Source organism: Phyllobates terribilis, unplaced genomic scaffold (genome assembly GCF_046119375.1).
Source record: "Phyllobates terribilis strain yellow unplaced genomic scaffold, ASM4611937v1 Scaffold_7__3_contigs__length_470593459, whole genome shotgun sequence".
Taxonomy (NCBI): Eukaryota; Metazoa; Chordata; class Amphibia; order Anura; family Dendrobatidae; genus Phyllobates; species Phyllobates terribilis.
Window position 1 is genome coordinate 357,426,951 of NW_027362767.1, and position 18,594 is coordinate 357,445,544.

An 18,594-nucleotide genomic window follows, 5' to 3' on the forward strand; every position below is an offset into this window, starting at 1 on the left:
CCCCCACAAAAAATATATTTTTATGTACAGTATATATTATATAATCCACTCACCTATTTAGCAGTTTAAAATATTATCCTTTGCTCACACAGTGACTCAATGTCAGATTACTTTCAGTGGTTTGGATCACTGGAAACAGCGCTATTAATGGAAAGCAAAAACTCGCTCTCCGGTCATCACTCCACCCACAAAAGCAAAAATCCCACTGACATTTTGTCTGCATTTTTATCTGAAATGACATTTCCTTGGAATTTCTGCCCAACAGGATATCAGCTGTGATGCTTATTTCCAATAGTCACAGACACCCTCCAGGTCATGTCCTGTCCCTGTAAGTGACAAGTTAGGACAAAGACTTCAATATGCATGAGAGCAGAGTCCAGACCATGCAGGTGTCTCCTCATACCCCTAGTGCAGAGAAAGGCTTCTCCCATAAGACAGTATGGAACGGGAGTGGTGCAGAATATTTTATCCAACTACTAATCCAAGGTCAGAGATGCAAAAAATAAATCTAAATTATCTTCATGAGGAATACCATGCAAGTATAGCAAAGTCATTGTAAACAGGAAAAAGGCATTTAAAGTCCTTGGAGTGCTACTTTATTTAGTTTTGTTTTCTATCTGAAATTTCATGGACGACTTCTCTTCAGTTAATATTTATTATTCTTTGCTGATCTAGCGCCATCATATTAAGCAGCGCTTTACATGCATCATCATCACTGTCCCCATAGGGAATCTAACTTGTGAGCCCCCATCAGTATGTCTTTTGGAGTGTGGGAGGAAACCGGAGGAAACCCACGCAAATACCGGGCGAACATACAAACTCCTTGCAGGTGTTGTCCATGGTGAGATTTGAACAGGACCCTAGTGCTGTAAAGCACAGGTCAAACTCTGGCCCACAGGGAGATTACATTTGGCCAGCGATGCTGGCACCGCCCCTACCTCCGCCTGGCTTCACACCTTCAATTGTATCTGCATCCTGCTGGCCAATACAGTTGAAAGCAATGATGGAGAGACCTGTTAGCTGATGCTCCCTCCTCGATCATCTTCCCTCTGCGTCTGCAGAGACCGAAGCAGCAGGGGAACGAGGAGAGGCGTTTTTATGTGGGGCCCATTATACTGTATGGAGGACTATGTGGGGCCCATTATACTGTATGGAGGACTATGTGGAGCCCATTATACTGTATGGAGGACTATGTGGGGCCAATTATACTATATGGAGGACTATGTGGGGCCATTATTCTGTACTGAGGACTATGTGGGGTCATTATACTGTATGGAGGACTATGTGGGGCCCATTATACTGTATGGAGGACTATGTGGGGACGTTATACTGTATGGAGGACTATGTGAGGCCCATTATTCTGTATGGAGCCCATTATTCTGTATGGAGGACTATGTGGGGCCATTATTCTGCATGGAGGACTATGTGAGGCCCATTATACTGTATGGAGGACTATGTGGGGCCCAGTCTTCAGTATGGAGGACTATGTGGGGCCCATTGTACTGTGTGGAGGTCATACTGTGCATGTGGAGGGTACTGTGGGGGTATCTGTGTTTGGGGAGCACTTTTGTTTGCATCATACTTATTATCTGTATTATTTATAATTCAAGTTTTTTTTTATCCTTTGTCATTACATATTTAAATTAGGCCATATGATTTTTACAGCTCTTATATAACATATTATTCCAGTACGTCCCATTCGTGATGTGTTTTTTATTCTAAGATCCATTAATTAAAATGTACTTTGTTCGTGGGACAACCCCTTTAAGTTTGTTTCCATATGAAAAGGTTCATCATTATATTATCAAAGAAAATGCTTCCTAAATTGTAAAGAAATATCAAGGTTGGCCCGTGACTTTGTCCAAGTTTTTGTATGGAGTTTGACATCCCTGATGTAAAGTAACAGTGCCAATTACTGATCCATCATGCCACCCTTTAGTTGGGTTATGTCATCTTACGTTACCCTGCTACAGTTTTCTGGAGGAGGCTGCCAGAAGGTCCTGTAGGATGAAACTGCATGGACTGTACCACACACATTCTTCACAGGAAAGATACTTAAAATTATTGATTACAACTAGACTGCTGCTGTCTGTTAGTTATAATAAAGATGGCAGTTCAGCCATCCAGACTGTATACTTTGTCAACTATAGTATTAAGACTATAGAGGCAAGGATAGATTATCAAGCAGTCTTACCAGTAGGCAGAAATGGCACTGGCTCAAGGCAAATCTGAACGTTGAAGAAAAAAAAAAAAAAAAAAACACATAAAAAAGGGATTTTCTGCACTTTGAAGTTTCAGTGGACAGCCACAATTATGAAAACACACACACGTCCCACATAATCCTCTCCGGAATCCGCTCCGTCATGCTGGAGCAGGAGAGCGGACCATCCCGGCCACCGTGGAGCAGGAGAGCGGACCATCCCGGCCACCGTGGAGCAGGAGAGCGGACCATCCCGGCCACCGTGGAGCAGGAGAGCGGACCATCCCGGCCACCGTGGAGCAGGAGAGCGGACCATCCCGGCCACCGTGGAGCAGGAGAGCGGACCATCCCGGCCACCATGGAGCAGGAGAGCGGACCATCCCGGCCACCGTGGAGCAGGAGATATGAACATCCCAGCCAACCAAGGGCCTCAGAGCAATGGCATACTGCCAATGGCAGCATATGCGGCCCATGAGCCGGGGGGCCCAGTGTTAGCGCCCGCATCGGGCCCCCCCGCACAGCCAGTGACCCCCCCTCGCAACCAACTGTATCGGCAGATGACCATGGGGGGCTGCATTATATTGCGTGGAGGACCATGGGGGGCTGCATTATATTGTGTGGAGGACCATGGGGGGCATTATATTGCGTGGAGGACCATGGGGGGGGGGGGGGCATTATATTGCGTAGAGGACCATGGGGGGTGCATTATATTGCGTGGAGGATCATGGTGGGGCGCATTATACTATATGGAAGGCTATGTGGGGCCATTATAATATTTGGAGGGCTATGAGGGGCCATTATAATATTTGGAAGGTGATGTGGGGCGATTATAATATTTGGAGGGCTATGTGGGGCCATTATAATATTTGGAAGGTTATGTGGAGCCATTATAATATTTGGATGGTGATTTGGGGCCATTATAATATTTGGAAGGCTATGTGGGGCCATTATAATATTTGGAGGGCTATGTGGGGCCATTATAATATTTGAAAGGTGATGTGGGGCCATTATAACATTTGGAGGGCTATGTGGGGCCATTATAATATTTGGAAGGTTATGTGGGGCCATTATAATATTTGGAAGGCGATGTGGGCCCATTATAATATTTGGAAGGCTATGTGGGGCCATTATAATATTTGGAAGGCTATGTGGGGCCATTATAATATTTGGAAGGCTATGTGGGGCCATTATAATATTTGGAGGGCTATGTGGGGCCATTATAATATTTGGAGGGCTATGTGGGGCCATTATAATATTTGGAGGGCTATGTGGGGCCATTATAATATTTGGAGGGCTATGTGGGGCCATTATAATATTTGGAAGGCTATGTGGGGCCATTATAATATTTGGAGGGCTATGTGGGGCCATTATAATATTTGGAATGTTATGTGGGGCCATTATAATATTTGGAAGGTGATGTGGGGCCATTATAATATTTGGAGGGCTATGTGGGGCCATTATAATATTTGGAGGGCTATGTGGGGCCATTATAATATTTGGAATGTTATGTGGGGCCATTATAATATTTGGAAGGTGATGTGGGGCCATTATAATATTTGGAGGGCTATGTGGGGCCATTATAATATTTGGAGGGCTATGTGGGGCCATTATAATATTTGGAGGGCTATGTGGGCCCATTATAATATTTGGAATGTTATGTGGGGCCATTACAATATTTGGGTTATGTGGAGCCATTTTACTGAGTGCAAGCAATTATACAGCGTAAAGGTTTGTCTGGGGTCCATCTTACTGTTTGGAGGGCTAGTGCGGGCCATTATACTGTATGTGGGCCCATTATACTGCATGGAGGGCTGTGTGGAGGTCACAGTTGGGGGATCATACTGTGTTGGGGTCACCATATTTTGCATCAGGAGTTGAGTTGGGGTACAGTAGGGTCATTATACTGTGCATGTGGAGGCTAATGTGGAGGAATTCACTGCAGGAGAAAAATTACTATGTAAAGGCTGGAAAGTTGTGAGATATACTCTTCTGTGACCCCCAACAAATATTTAATTTTTGTTTTTGGGTAGGGCGTGGGGGTGGGGGTAGGGGGGGGGGGGGGGGAGATTAGAAATTCTGCTAAGGGGCCCCATGATTTCTAAGTACGCCCCTGTCTCAGAGGTCGGGATTTCATCTCTCGTGGAGACCGCTGGGGCAGATTCCAGTGGCAGGTAAAGATTCTTTTTTAATTCTGTAGGCGTACCACTACGGAGTTTAAGAGAATAGCGGACAACGCCTGTGTCAAGAGTGTGTATAGGGCTAGAAAGTCATTGTACTAAAAGGGTCCCAAATAAATTTTTTTCTTTTAATATAAAAAAACAAACAAAAGTGCGCACCATCATTTAATGGGTGATGTAAATAACTAATTATTATAGCTAATTTAATAGCATATCTGCAATCTTTTAGGATATGCACTTTAGTGTAAATACAAATTTGTGGTCTAGAATTAAGAAAAAGGTTTTTTAACAAAAAAAAAAAAGGGTGGGTTATCAGCTGTTCACTAGTTAATAACATCCTGTGATTACTGCAGCCTCTGCAGGGATTCAAGCAAAACATTAGGAGCCTATGACCAGGGTAGATGTTTGGGGAAGGAGTGTCAACTGTTAAATGAGGAAACAGGTTTGTAGAGTTAATGACCATGACTGAGCTGCAACATCAGTGTATCTGTAACATGACAGTCAATAATTAATGTCAGACAATTGGAAGAAATATATCGTATAAACAGCTGAACTTTGGAGGAAAGTGTGTCACAAGGTATAACTCATGCTCCTGGCATAAAACTATAGTCTTGAGATTAGATCAGGAGACTTTTCTAGTTCGTGTACTGAGGCTTCTTGACTACACGTATTAAATTACATTTATATTTACCTTGTCTCTACCTATTCAGTATTCCAAATGTAGGATAATCCGACACCGATCTGGTTACATTAATGCCATATTAAAAATAACTTGTTTTGTATGTAGCCTTAAAGGGGGCTGCCTCACAAACAAAAGTGAGGTTTAAAAATCGATAGATAATAGAAAAACAAAACACTTCAACAATTAGAGATGTTAAAAAAAATGTTGCTGTGCAGAGAAACTTATAATGTTGCCCCGCAATATCCAGTGTAACTGTCTGTGCCCGACCATGTAGAGGCGCTGTAGCTGCTGATTGCATATGCTGCTTGTATTGATCCCACAAAAGTCTTTAAGGGGAGGAAGGATAAGTAAATCTCTACTGATGCCGTTGACGGAAGCCATCCCATGTTACTGATATGTACGACTTTACTCCTCTATATCTGTTCCTTTTTGTCCAAGAAGTGATTGTGTGCATTATAGCAGAAGACTTCTAAGCTCATCTCAATCAAGGAGCTCACTGGCCGGAAATACAGGTGCATCTCACTAAATTAGAATATCATCAAAAACTTAATTTCAGTTCAACACAAAAAGAAAAAAAAAATCATATTATATAGAGTCGTTACAAACAGAGTGATCTATTTCAAGTGCTTATTTCTGTTAATGTTGATGATTATGGCTTACAGCCAATGAAAACAAAAAAGTCATCTCAGTAAATTAAAATAATTAACAAAAAACACCTGCAAAGGCTTCCTAAGCATTTAAAAGGTCCCTTAGTCTGTTTCAGTAGGCTCCACAATCATGGGGAAGACAACTGACTTGACAGATGCCCAGAAGGCAGTCATTGACACACTCCACAAGGTCCCAGAGTTCCAATTTCCATTTGGAAATCAAGGTCCCAGAGTCTGGAGGAAGAGTGGAGAGGCCACAATCCAAGCTGCTGGAGGTCTAGTGTGAAGTTTCCACAATCAGTGATGGTTTGGGGAGCCATGTCATCTGCTGGTGCAGGTCCACTGTGTTTTATCAAGACCAAAGTCAGCGCAGCCGTCTACCAGGAAATTTTAGAGCACTTCATGCTTCCCTCTGACAACAAGCTTTTAGGAGATGGAAATGTCATTCTCCAGCAGGACTTGGCACCTGTCCACACTGCCAAAAGTACCAATACCTGCCAAAAGTACCAATACCTGGTTTACAAACAACAGTATCACTGTGCTTGATTGGCAGCAAACTCGCCTGACCTTAACCCCATAGAGGGGTATGGGGTATTGTCAGGAGGAAGATGAGAGACACCAGATCCAACAATGCAGATGAGCTGAAGGCTGCAACCAAACCAACCTGGCCTCCATAACACCTCAGCAGTGCCACAGGCTGATCGCCTCCATGCCACACCGCATTGATGCAGTAATTGATGCAAAAGGAGCCCGACCAAGTATTGAGTGCATTTACTGAACATACATTTCAGTAGGCCAACATTTTGGATTTTAAAAACATTTTTCAAGCTGTTGTTATAAACTATTCTAATTTACTGAGATAATGACTTTTGTGTTTTCATTGGCTGTAAGCCATAATCATCAACATTAACAGAAATAAACACTTGAAATAGATCACTCTGTTTGTAATGACTATATAATATTTGAGTTTCACTTTTTGCATTAAAGAACTGAAATAAATTAACTTTTTGATGATATTCTAATTTAGTGAGATGCAACTGTATAAACTGAAAACGCACAAAAAAAAAAAAAAAGTATATATCTGGCCACTGAGCTCCTTGTACAGTAGTAGTGTGATTTACAGGGATTTAAAGGTCCTCTGTAATAGTGCATACAATCGCTGCGCAGATGAAAAAAAACAGGCAGAGAGGAGAGACTACAGCAGCTACAGCGACTCTACATGGTGAGGTGCAGTCGGTTACACAGTACACAGCACGGCCACCATTAGACATTTCTGTTTCTCTGCACAGCAACATTTTTTTAAACACATCCAATTGTGGAAAGTGCTTGATTTTCCAATATCTTATCGATTAAACAGCACATCTTTTTTTCACGAGATAACCCCTTTAACCTATTCCACTCATAGGGTTATGATTCATATTAAAGCACAATTACAATTTAATAAAAAAAATTTATTATATATATTTATGTATATAATTTTATATACAAGAGCAAAAACCTCTATGTACAGTTAAAATATCACAAATTACAGAGCTAATAACAATACTGTCCAAAATATTTTTTTTTCTGTATGAACATTAAAATTAGACAATAAAAAAAAAAAAAAATGGGGAAAAAAAACCAAGGAGTTCTCCTTTTCTAGTGCTTCCAAAGCACAGCGAGTGCAAGGCCACCTGACGAGTCTCCGTCCTGCTCACAGGATGAAAGAAGTCGGGGACCTGGGGAGTCTCAGGTGCACTTTCTTAACGTCTGCAGACAAAACAGAAGAGAGTCTGAGGTAGTTTGTTTAGTGACTCATAGGATGTATACAGTCACAGGGCTGTCTTTAAATGTCCCTCAATAGAAAACGGCAGCCTATTCTGAAAATGGGACAAGCTACCTCATGTACTCATTAATGCGCCAAGCAGAGAGCATTCCTGAGACCACAGCCAGGCAACTGCTGGTTCCCAGTTACACCGCAGCCCATAACCCACCACCAGTTGCTCGCTTTTGATCAAAGTAATGGTCTGTGCCAGAGCATTGTTTTGCCTCTCACTCCCTCAAGTGCTTTCTACATCGTGAGAATGATGTGATCACTGTCAAATGAGTACATTCATCACCTGTTGGGAGGGCCACCAGTGGTTATCATCTCCAGCCTGCTCACCGGGCAGCACCCTCCATACAGAAAAAGCCTCACAGTTCATTGCAAGTCCTGGTGCCTACATCAGCTTGTCACTCCGCCGCTTGTCCTCTGTCTCTGGCCAGAAAGTGTCCCGAGATGCAAGGTGTCGAAGAAGGTCACCATGTCCTCTTCCATTCTTCTGCGACAGCAGGCTCATCCCTGGTCCTTAGTCTTCCGAACAGACTGCTATCTGCTGTTGACATGATTCACAATGTTTGGGACACCGTTGGAATCCAATTCAGATAGATATCTTTCCAAGTGCTGTATTAACACTCTCTTTTTAAACCTGATCAGCAAAAATACACAATATAGATGTAGGTTTAAATATGGGTAATTCCAAAAGTAACGCTTCAATTAGTGAGTAATTAAGGATATAGCTTATACGAAGGATGCCACCAGCATCTTCTGAAGAGATGGCTGCTCGTCTCAAGAATATATTGAAATATTTTATTTTTTTTCAATGCATGATTTAAGACTGGATTCACCTATCGGAATTCACTTCACAAGTGAATTCAGAATCGCCCATCAGAATTGCGCACTTTTTTTCTAAAATGGCCAAGTGCTCTGTTAGAGGTCTCCTATTGAAGGCAAAGAAGTGGAGGAGGGCTCCTGCCGCAGCCAGCTGCCTTCAGCCAGAGACAGATCTGAGGGTTGTAAGAAAAAGGGTGGGGGGAACACATCATGGTACACACGTACAAGAAGTCTTTATATACTTATTAGTGTTCTCATTACAATACAGGTAGGAGATGATCTTAAAGGCATGGCTTAGAGGTTTGTTTTTTTGTTTGTTTGTTTTTTTAAATCACCAGCAAAAAAAAAAAATCACCAGCTCAAAAAAAAAAAAAAGCCAAACACATATTTCCTTAAAAGTGCATGAAAACAGTCCTGTGTGAAGACACTGCGAGTGTCTCTTTAAATCTGCACCAGTACCTGTGTGAAGGCACCGGGAGTGTCCCTTTAAATATGCACCAGTACCTGTGTGAAGGCACCGCGAGTGTCCCTTTAAATATGCACCAGTACCTGTGTGAAGGCACCGCGAGTGTCCCTTTAAATATGCACCAGTACCTGTGTGAAGGCACCGCGAGTGTCCCTTTAAATTTGCATTAGTACTTACCGTGAAGCTTCCTTTATTGTAAACTCTATAAAAGTTTTCTGTATTTCGGATGGTCCTTGCACTTCTCCAAGGAGAGTGAAGATTTTTTCATAATCTGGAGATTAAAATAATAAAATAATGAATATCAAAAACTCAGCATTCTCTGGAACCTGCTCTGTGATTAGCTAGACCTATAGGGAGAGTGGGGAAAGTTAACAACAATATTGACGTGTTCAGCCCTACTCCGCACCAGTGGTGCCAATCGGTTATGTACTCTCAGGTGTCGCCCATAACTGGCCTCTGTGCGCACATTTACAGAAGAAAGTGACAGCAGACAGCGATCACATGGATCTATGCAACGAGACATTGCTGCAGGTCAAGACTGGCGGGCACCACTGCAGCAGCTGGCGAGTATTGGTTACTCGTTCATGCGGTCACAGGCCTCATGCTGGTCAGACAACCGTTTTTCAAGTAGGAATTCTGTTTTTGGCTGACAGAACCCCCACCTAGTATAGTACATGGGGCTGATTACAATGTTCCACACGCAAAAAAAATGAAACAATTTGCACTGCTGGGTAGTAGAGCAGCTCAAACATGCTTTCCTGTCCACAAAGTCCATCGCTGAGAAATGCAACTTTCATCTTTCAATCTGGTGCACAGGGGGCGGACTCTTACTTGGAATGGGCCAGCCCTCAGTGACTTGTTGCCTCTTTTATATAATTTCAAAAGATTTATTTTTAAATCAGCAATGTAATATCCATCTGCAGCCAGAAAAGCAGAATTTGTCTTTTACAATCTTATCCAGCAATGTCATTCATTTGGGGATCTTAAACACAATAATAAACAATGGTTTATCTTGTACAGACCATCATAAACCATGAGAACCAGGACACAGTTTACACTTTTCATCCAATCCAGTTGGTTATTGTTTTGAGGATCGATTTGCAATTTTTTTTAAAGGATCACAGCCAAGTAGCATTTCTACCCTAAGGGATAAAAGGCAGCTAAAGGCTGCATTCACTTTATTAGACTGTAAGCGTTAGGCTGAGGTTCCACTAGCGTATGGCATCGGATGCGATATGCTAATGACATTCGGCTCCTGCTCTGCTGCGTGTGTGAGCCGAATGTCAGTGCTCTGATCCTCTCGCAGAGGATGGCAGCACAGCTGCAGAGGGGACTGAGAAATCAATTTCTCCATCTCCTCTGTTGCTGGCATTGGTGGGAATTGCACTGCAATTGGGTGATATCAGGCTTATATGGGTGCGTGCAAGCCGATTTGAGGATGCAATCGCAGCATGCTGCGATTGTTTTCACATGCAGATTAGGCATGCGAAAATAATCGCAGATGTGCGCTGCCCTATAGGGTAACATTTTTTATCGGATTGCACTAATCCGATTGCATTGCAAGTGACAGTGAGCCCTTACATAGGTCCTTCACAGTTTCATGCCTCCCTAGGCGGGTTGTTGATGAAGTCGGAGTTGATATAAAATGGACCGACTCCTAAAATATATAATAAATTGGGTTCATTAGTACAATGCAGGATGTGCTGTAAATGTTTTCATAAGAATTTGGGAAAGTTATGAAATGTCCTATAAATGTCTGTTCTGTTCCTGATCTGATGATCTCAGCTTTTAGTTGAGATGAATCTGTGCTGCACTTTATGGACACGCTCAGTAGTGAGGCAGTGCTGCACTTTATGTACACGCTCAGTAGTGAGGCAGGGCTGCACTTTATGGACACGCTCAGTAGTGAGGCCACGCTGCACTTTATGGACACGCTCAGTAGTGAGGCAGGGCTGCACTTTATGGACACGCTCAGTAGTGAGGCAGTGCTGCACTTTATATACACGCTCAGTAGTGAGGCAGTGCTGCACTTTATGGACACGCTCAGTAGTGAGGCAGTGCTGCACTTTATGTACACGCTCAGTAGTGAGGCAGTGCTGCACTTTATGTACACGCTCAGCAGTGAGGCAGTGCTGCACTTTATGTACACGCTCAGTAGTGAGGCAGGGCTGCACTTTATATACACCCTCAGTAGTGAGGCCGGGCTGCACTTTATGTACACGCTCAGTAGTGAGGCAGGGCTGCACTTTATGTACACGCTCAGCAGTGAGGCAGTGCTGCACTTTATGTACACGCTCAGTAGTGAGGCAGTGCTACACTTTATGTACACGCTCAGTAGTGAGGCCGTGCTGCACTTTATGTACACGCTCAGCAGTGAGGCAGTGCTGCACTTTATGTACACGCTCAGCAGTGAGGCAGTGCTGCACTTTATGTACACGCTCAGCAGTGAGGCAGGGCTGCACTTTATGTACACGCTCAGTAGTGAGGCAGGGCTGTGGAGTCAGGAGCCGGGAGTCAGGGAAATTGAAGAGTCGGTGGTTTGGCTTACAGACTCCTCAGCCCTGCTCTCTAGGCCCTGCCTTTCCCTCCCACAATCTAAAGACATACAAGTTTGTTAATTGGACTTAGCATATGTGTGCTTAGTAATGGACAGGAATGAATGGTGTCAGTGACCTGTCAAAGACAGGAGGCGGGCGTGTGAATAGAGAGAAGCAAAAACGCTGTAAGTGCAGGCCCCGCCCATTGCACTTACAACTCACTAGCATACAAGGTCAACTATGGAAAGAGAGGTAAGGATTTACTCAGAATTCAATCACCTTTATACACATGTCATCAGCTTGGGGTATAACATCATGCTGACAGGTTCTCTTAAATCTGGAATTCTTTTTTTTTTTTTCTTCCATGTAACACACAGTTTACCGTGCAGTGAAATTGACATGTTAACTTATGCGGGTCCATATGTTCATATTGATACCCCATTTATACTTCTGTTTTACCCTTTTTTTTCTTGAAAATTATTATTTATTTTTTTGGAGAGGAAGGTGTTCTGTAACAACTTTATAGTTTTTTGGTTTTTTTTAAACACAAGTTATTCATCCCACAAGAGGGCTAGGCCATGCAATAGTTTGATCACATTGATTTTAGACTGTACAACCAATGTTGCAGTGTGTTATCTAACCAAAGTTTCACTGAGCATTAGCGCATCAGGCCCCATCCCCAGCAGGATCGGATTGGGTGATCTGGTAGACACTGAAGCCAATGTCAGGCCTCTGGTTGCCATAGCAACTGGTCGGCACCCTGTGATAGCACTGCGGGGGTGCCGATGGGCTGACAAAGGGAACGATGATCTCCCTTTGCCCAACTCCTCACATGCTGCTGTCACTACTGACAACTACATCTGAGGGGTTTAAGTGCTGGGCCATCCCTGGGATGTGACTGTACATGCAATCTGAATGTACAGTTGTGCCCATTTCTAGAAATGTGCGGTCCCAGTAACCGGCACCTGTTCACACTTGCTTCATTCTGTTAGGAGGTGCTGGTCAATGTAGTCGACCTCATTCAGTTATTAAAAAAAGTGGGAAAAAAAAAACAACAGAATAAGGGTGTGAAACAAAGAAAAACTCGTAACACAGAGAAAAACTGTGCATTTTTGATGGATGTAAATAGTGAAACAGATGTGTGAATGGGGCCCAAATAGCAAGTTGTTGTAGAGGTGGCCTATATAATACCACTGCACAGATGTTATCACGTCCAGACCTGCACTATAATCAAATCAGCACAACACCTCCAATTCTGTGGTTTTCCTGCTCCCACTTACTTCTTCCCGGCTTTCGCACTTCTTTCATGACTCTGATCTTGATATCTGCGTTCGTCCCGTTGATGATGCTCTGCATTTCCTTCAGCGAGTTTGGCAGCGTCGTACGTGAAGTACATTCCCGAGTCAGAAGACAATCTTCCATAGGCACATAGTTTTCTAGAGGCGCCTTTATAAGAACGTTATTAATCGGCTTGTGGTCCAGACTGTCCTCGTTCAAGCAATTAAGTTCATCAGTAACAGAATCATAGTTATTAGGCAGCATATCCTCATCCCCCAAAGCAGCAGGAACAATTAATGGAGACAGTCCTTCCATTTGCCCTTCCACAGCCTGGCCATTGTCCGTCCTTTCGCCATTTCCTTCTGTACTTACAGTGCCATTACCATCTGCATGAAAACACAAAAAAATAAAGGGATTGTCCAGGCTTACCCTCCCTACCCCATCTGACATCAGATATGGAGTAATATGCATATCTCAACGAAGCCCCCCCACTGCATGAAACTTACCTTTGTGTACAGGAATTGGCTTTATCAGGTTGTGTGGAGCGGGGCTCCCAGGCACCGCAGGGGACCCCTTCCCTCCTACATGATTGGTTATTATAGGAGGAGTCTGAGGTCTTCTTAGCAGCAATGGAGACATACTACGCCTTCTCTTCAGGGAGGCTGGAGTGTTGGCCTCTCCAGGACGTTTAACTTTATTTTGGGGTCCAGCAACAAATTCGTCAGCTTCATCAATCATCATACCCTATGGTAAAAAGGGAGAAAAAAATAAAATAAAATATCAAGCATGAGAAAAATGCTATGTGACGTACTGGCTGTAGCCATCCCCTTATTTATTCTAGGTGTACATTAATGTTAAAGTTACGGGTTGTTTTTTTTCAGTGACGGGATTGGCAAAGGAAGCGGGGTAACAGGAGGATGAGGATTAGCTCAGCAGAGTGAAGGATGGATTGGAGGGGCGCAATAGTGTTGGCTGGGAAGCCACAGGGAAGGATGTCACAATAGTTTCCCTGGGAGATGAGGCTCATAAAAGCAATTCCCTAAGGCCACATTCACATGTTCAGTATGAGGTCAGTCAAAATCAGTAGTGGAACAATCACTGGAAAAAGTATAATAGAAACACGTCCCCAAGTCTGTATTTTTCACCCACTCCTCATTTTGGCTTACAAATACTGATGTAAAATACTGACCAAATACTGAACGTCGCCTAACACAGCAGATACAATTGCGCCCCTCTCACAATCACACTTTCGGTATGGTCACATTACCTTTTTATCCTGTTTAAATGGATTTCCAAATGTGTGAAGCCTCTTCGGTTGATCTGGATCAATCTCTCGCAGAGGGGAAGGCATAAGTTTCAAGTATTCTTGGTAGTTGCCCATCTGAGCCACTGGAACACTGTGCAAACAATCTGCAAACCCGGATAACGGACACAAATTTAATCATCTGACAACTTATTTTGCACACATTTTCTTCATGTAATAATTGCCGGGAAAAAAAAAATTCTAGCTTTTATTTTTGAAGAATTACAAATATTTTCTACCATGACGAAAGAGCAATAAGGACAGAATGACGACAATACCGTACCTTCATCCTGACCAACGATCAGTTTATGAGTTTTCAGTAAATTGGTCCTCATTCTCGTCAACTGATCTAAAAGATTCCTACGTGGAATGTCATAGGCATTTCTGTATGTCTGTGGCTTCAGATCCTAATGACAGGAATAATAATAATAATAATAATAATAAAAAAAAATAGAAAAAGTTAGAGCATTTAAAAATGTACAATTTCAATGTTAAACATGAATTATTGCAGCCCCTCCAATGAGCAAATCAATTAATCTATTTAAGGCTATGTGCCCACGATGCAGAAATGCTCTGGATTTTTCCCTGAGCGTTTCTGCATCTCCCTGGCAGAAAAAACACATGCGGATTGTACATGCGGATTGTACATGCGTTTTCCTGCCAGGGACATGCGGATGTGAAGCGTTCTTCACATGTATTTCCGCATGCGGGTTGTCAAGCGCTTTCCAAGCGATTTTAGCATCACTTGGAAAGTGCTTGACAACTTGGTCACACTATATAAATCCATGCAAACAGCAAGGACATATATAGTGTGACAGTAAAGAATGGTAAAAAATAAAAAATACATATTATACTTACCTTCTGATGGCCAACGGAGTCTTTATTTGATCCGTCCTGGCTTGCCGGCAGCTCGCGGTACACTGAAGGACCTGCTGTCACATGACTAAATGACGTCAGCGCAGGTCCTTCAGTCCAAAGCGATCTGCCGGCAAGCGAAGACAAGCACACCGCGGGCCATCAGAAAGTAAATATAATATTTATTTTATTCTTTTTTTTTTTTTACAGTTTCTATGGTACCCAGGTCCGGAGGAGAGTCTCCTTCTCCAGACCTGGGTACCATCCGTACATTGAAACGCATGGATTCCGCATGTACAGATGCAGTGATGTGTAATCCATGCGTTCCAATGCAAGTCAATGGCGGCGAAAACGCAGCACATCCGCAAAATAATTGCTAGCGCTGCGTTTTTTTCGCAATGATAATCCGCAGCGTAAATTTCCGCAGCATGTGCACAGCACATACGGATTATCATTGAGGAACATTGCAGACCTTCTACCAAGCGTTTAAGCAGCGGAATTGCCGCTGCGGAAACGCTTAAAAAACGCATTGTGGGCACACAGCCTTAAAGATACAAATATGGGACCAGAAACATTGCAGATTAATTCAGCAAAGGTCGTTTCAGATTAAACACATTGAAGACTAGTGTAAACCCTCATATTCTGGCAGACACGTAAACTACATGGCATTAGACCATGCTTGCGATACAGAACAGAACAAATCCGGCTTATTACCTTATTTAACAGGCCAATCTGAAAACCCGGGAACTCCTTGACATTAGTCTCCAGCAGTCGTATAGGGGTTTCTCCAGAGATTCCCTGCAGCAGCTGTTTGAAGTGTCGATTGTGAACTAAAGACAGTCTTGTGGAGTTATTTTTCACTTTAATCCCGGTCTCCTGCGGGACCTTCTTTCCAACAGATGTAATTATTCTTTCTGACTCCATTTTAGTCTAGAACGTACAAAGAATTGTGAGCGAGAGGACGCAGGGAGGAAAGACAATTACAACGGCACGAACAAGCAGAGATGAATGAAGTACAGACAATGTCGGCATCAATCATAGGGCACAAGGCTCATGTACCACAGAGTGAAGGCGTCAGAAGACTGGCGTAACACATTATATACACTAACTAAAATTCACACGGCAGTATTTTTGCATCAGTATTTGTATGCCAAAACCAGGAGTGTCTCCAAAACACAGAACAGCTGCTCAGTTATTGGCTGATGTGCTGTCCTCGGGACATTAGCGCTGCAGACAATAACAGACACAGGGAGCAGCGGTGGAGACTGCAGTCGGGGACCAACATGGGGAGAGCCCCTTTAATAAAGGATGCTCTGGGAGTGTGAAGATTTAATTATTGCAATGACCTCAGTTCATTTTTGCGATTTAATGACCTTTAATTATTTGTATTGGTGACATTCATAAGTGTATTCTCACAAATGACATTTATTGCCTATTAACAAGTTAGGTGGGAAATGTCTGATCCCTGGGGCCTCACTGCTGGTACTCAAACCAGAATGGGGGTCCCAAACCCTTGTTATCCCAACTGCATGTTTACAGTGAGAACAACTTTGGAAAGAGCAGACGCCTATAAAAAGAGGGTGAATGTAACTGCCGTTTTATATGTATCGCTCCTCACTGCATTGTGCAAAAAAAGTAGAACCTGGAGATTCAAGCAGGGCTGTGGAGTCAGAGCCCATTTTGGTGGAGTCGGAATCTGTATAAAATGGACCGACTCCAACTCCTAAAATATATAATAAATTGGGTACAGAAGTTCAATGCAGTCTGTGGGGAATATTTTTTCATAAGAATTTAGGAAAGTTATGAAATCTCCTATAAATGTCTGTCCTATTCCTGATCTAAGGGTCTAGACTTTTAGCGGAGATGAATCTGTGCTACAGTAAATTTATCACTTAAACATGAGCCATGTATGAGGGAGTCTGAGTCATGGAAATTGAGGAGTCGGAGGTTCGGCTTACTGACTCCACAGCCCTGGATTCAAGACCTGATTCTAGTGATCCTGTGTAATGATAGTAAATAATTTCTGGGTGAAAAAAAAGCCTTCAAAATGGATCTGTCACGACTCCCGGCACATCTGTTTAGTAAATGCTCTTATTCCTCATGAATCAATTTTGGAGCATCTTGTTAACGCTACGTCATGCCGTTCCTCAGTTGCTTCTCCTACAAATTTATCGGTGTTACCATTGCCCTTCCAAAAGGAGTGTGCCCAAATACTGTCAGCACTGATTGGACAATGTCAGACTGCAGGGACACATACCCAACTGGTAACACCCACTTGTCAATTTATTCATTTCAGCAGAGGAACAGTACATCACGGAGCTGTAAGAAAAATGGCCAAAACGGTGTTATTTTATGGTAAAAATAATAAATTACTAACAGAGACATGTCCGAGATAGCTGACAGATCTTCAAGGAGAACGCTTTTTTTATATGTCTCCGGGATCAGAACACTTTCCCGCATGGATCCTCGGGCTTCTTCTCCTGCCTCAGTAGGTGCCTCACCATTAAAAGGGGTATTCCAGTCTCCAAGATCCTATCCCAATATGTAGTAGGTGTAATAAATCTCATCAAATACCTTAAATTTAGAAATGTAGTATAGTTCTCCTGATTTGCCATGTTACTTACTTCATGTGTAGGGCATTGCATTACCTTAGGTATCCATGGTTACAACCACTCAAATATTGACAATTAGTGGTTAGTGGTGGTAACCATGGATACCCAAGTTTCTGCAATGCCCTGTAGCAGGGGTAAGCGACATAGCAAGTTAAAAGAACCATACTACATTTATAAATTTGAGGTATTTGCTATTATTACATTTACTACATATTGGGATAGGATCTTTAAGATGGGAATACTCCTTTAAAGACCCACCACACAATACAAGATGCACATATATAGCAAACGGACTATACAATGAGGAGAGGAATAGAACTATAACTGTGCAATATGGACAGGTGAATGGTTACCTGTTGGCTAAGCTTCTTTAGATACGAAATGACACTATAACTAAGACCACAGTCCAAGTTGTCGGATATTAGGGTTGGTGCTCCCATCATTCTCAAGGCTTTCTTTAATGGCTAAAAGGGAGGAAAAAGAAAAAACTAACATTGTAAAAAAAAATATGCATAAATAAAACTAACTCTTATGTATACCAATCACATACTCATTGTACTGGTGTACATGCTCCATACAGTGTTGTTTTATGGAAAATATTCTCCACTACAAGTATTGTCAGTAACGCCAATGTCAAAATAGCCATAAAGGATTTGTAGTAACATTTTCTGCAACAGCTTTAAAGATTTCAATAGGAAAACAAAGCATACACATGCTGCAGAAACAACCCTGTATAGAATGGCTTTTCAGAGACAGAAATGTCTGCAATGCGATAATATATTCTAACAGGAGCAGTATAGGACTGCTGGTTTTATACCCTGAACTAACAGCATCATATATCCTTAGGATAACCCTTAAGTTCAAGCCAGGACTTGCAATTGCACCTGCATTACTTATCTTATAGCATTTCATAATTGTATGCATTAAAGGAATATCAGTTTGTTTGTTTTTAAAACTAAAAGAGAACCGACAACATTATAGTATCAAAAAGGCTACAGCTTACCAATAAGAAATAGGGTGGCATGGTTTTCAAGTAGTTATCAAAGGACTGTCGCCATTTCAGTGTTGGCTTTAGTTTGTGCAGCTTGAACAAGTCGTCTGTAAAAAGGAAGTGAAATTAATGCCTGAAAATGGAAGATCGCCGATCTAAAAGGAGAGTGAAATATTGCTGGGGAAAATAATAACATCACCAATATTTTTTAAAC

General features: G+C 42.5%; 1 protein-coding gene across 2 annotated transcripts in view; it reads right to left on the reverse strand.

Annotated features, from left to right (window-relative positions):
- Nucleotides 1–7,142: 7,142 nt before the first annotated feature.
- The window catches only part of LOC141154829 (integrator complex subunit 6-like), a 41,422-nt gene continuing 29,970 nt past the window's right edge, over nucleotides 7,143–18,594 (reverse strand). The window contains exons 10-19 of one of the 2 annotated variants that reach the window (XR_012247483.1): nucleotides 18,393–18,487; nucleotides 17,743–17,853; nucleotides 15,492–15,707; nucleotides 14,206–14,329; nucleotides 13,887–14,029; nucleotides 13,126–13,363; nucleotides 12,622–13,005; nucleotides 8,982–9,075; nucleotides 7,806–8,153; nucleotides 7,143–7,455 (exon numbers count right to left, since the gene is read on the reverse strand). Coding sequence is in view for 1 of the 2 variants with exons in the window: in XM_073641299.1 (XP_073497400.1) it covers nucleotides 8,054–8,153; nucleotides 8,982–9,075; nucleotides 12,622–13,005; nucleotides 13,126–13,363; nucleotides 13,887–14,029; nucleotides 14,206–14,329; nucleotides 15,492–15,707; nucleotides 17,743–17,853; nucleotides 18,393–18,487 (1,505 nt within the window). In the remaining variant the exon portion in view is untranslated. Of the gene's footprint in view, nucleotides 8,154–8,981; nucleotides 9,076–12,621; nucleotides 13,006–13,125; nucleotides 13,364–13,886; nucleotides 14,030–14,205; nucleotides 14,330–15,491; nucleotides 15,708–17,742; nucleotides 17,854–18,392; nucleotides 18,488–18,594 lie in introns of both variants that reach the window. The other variant, XM_073641299.1, reaches the window with a different exon arrangement.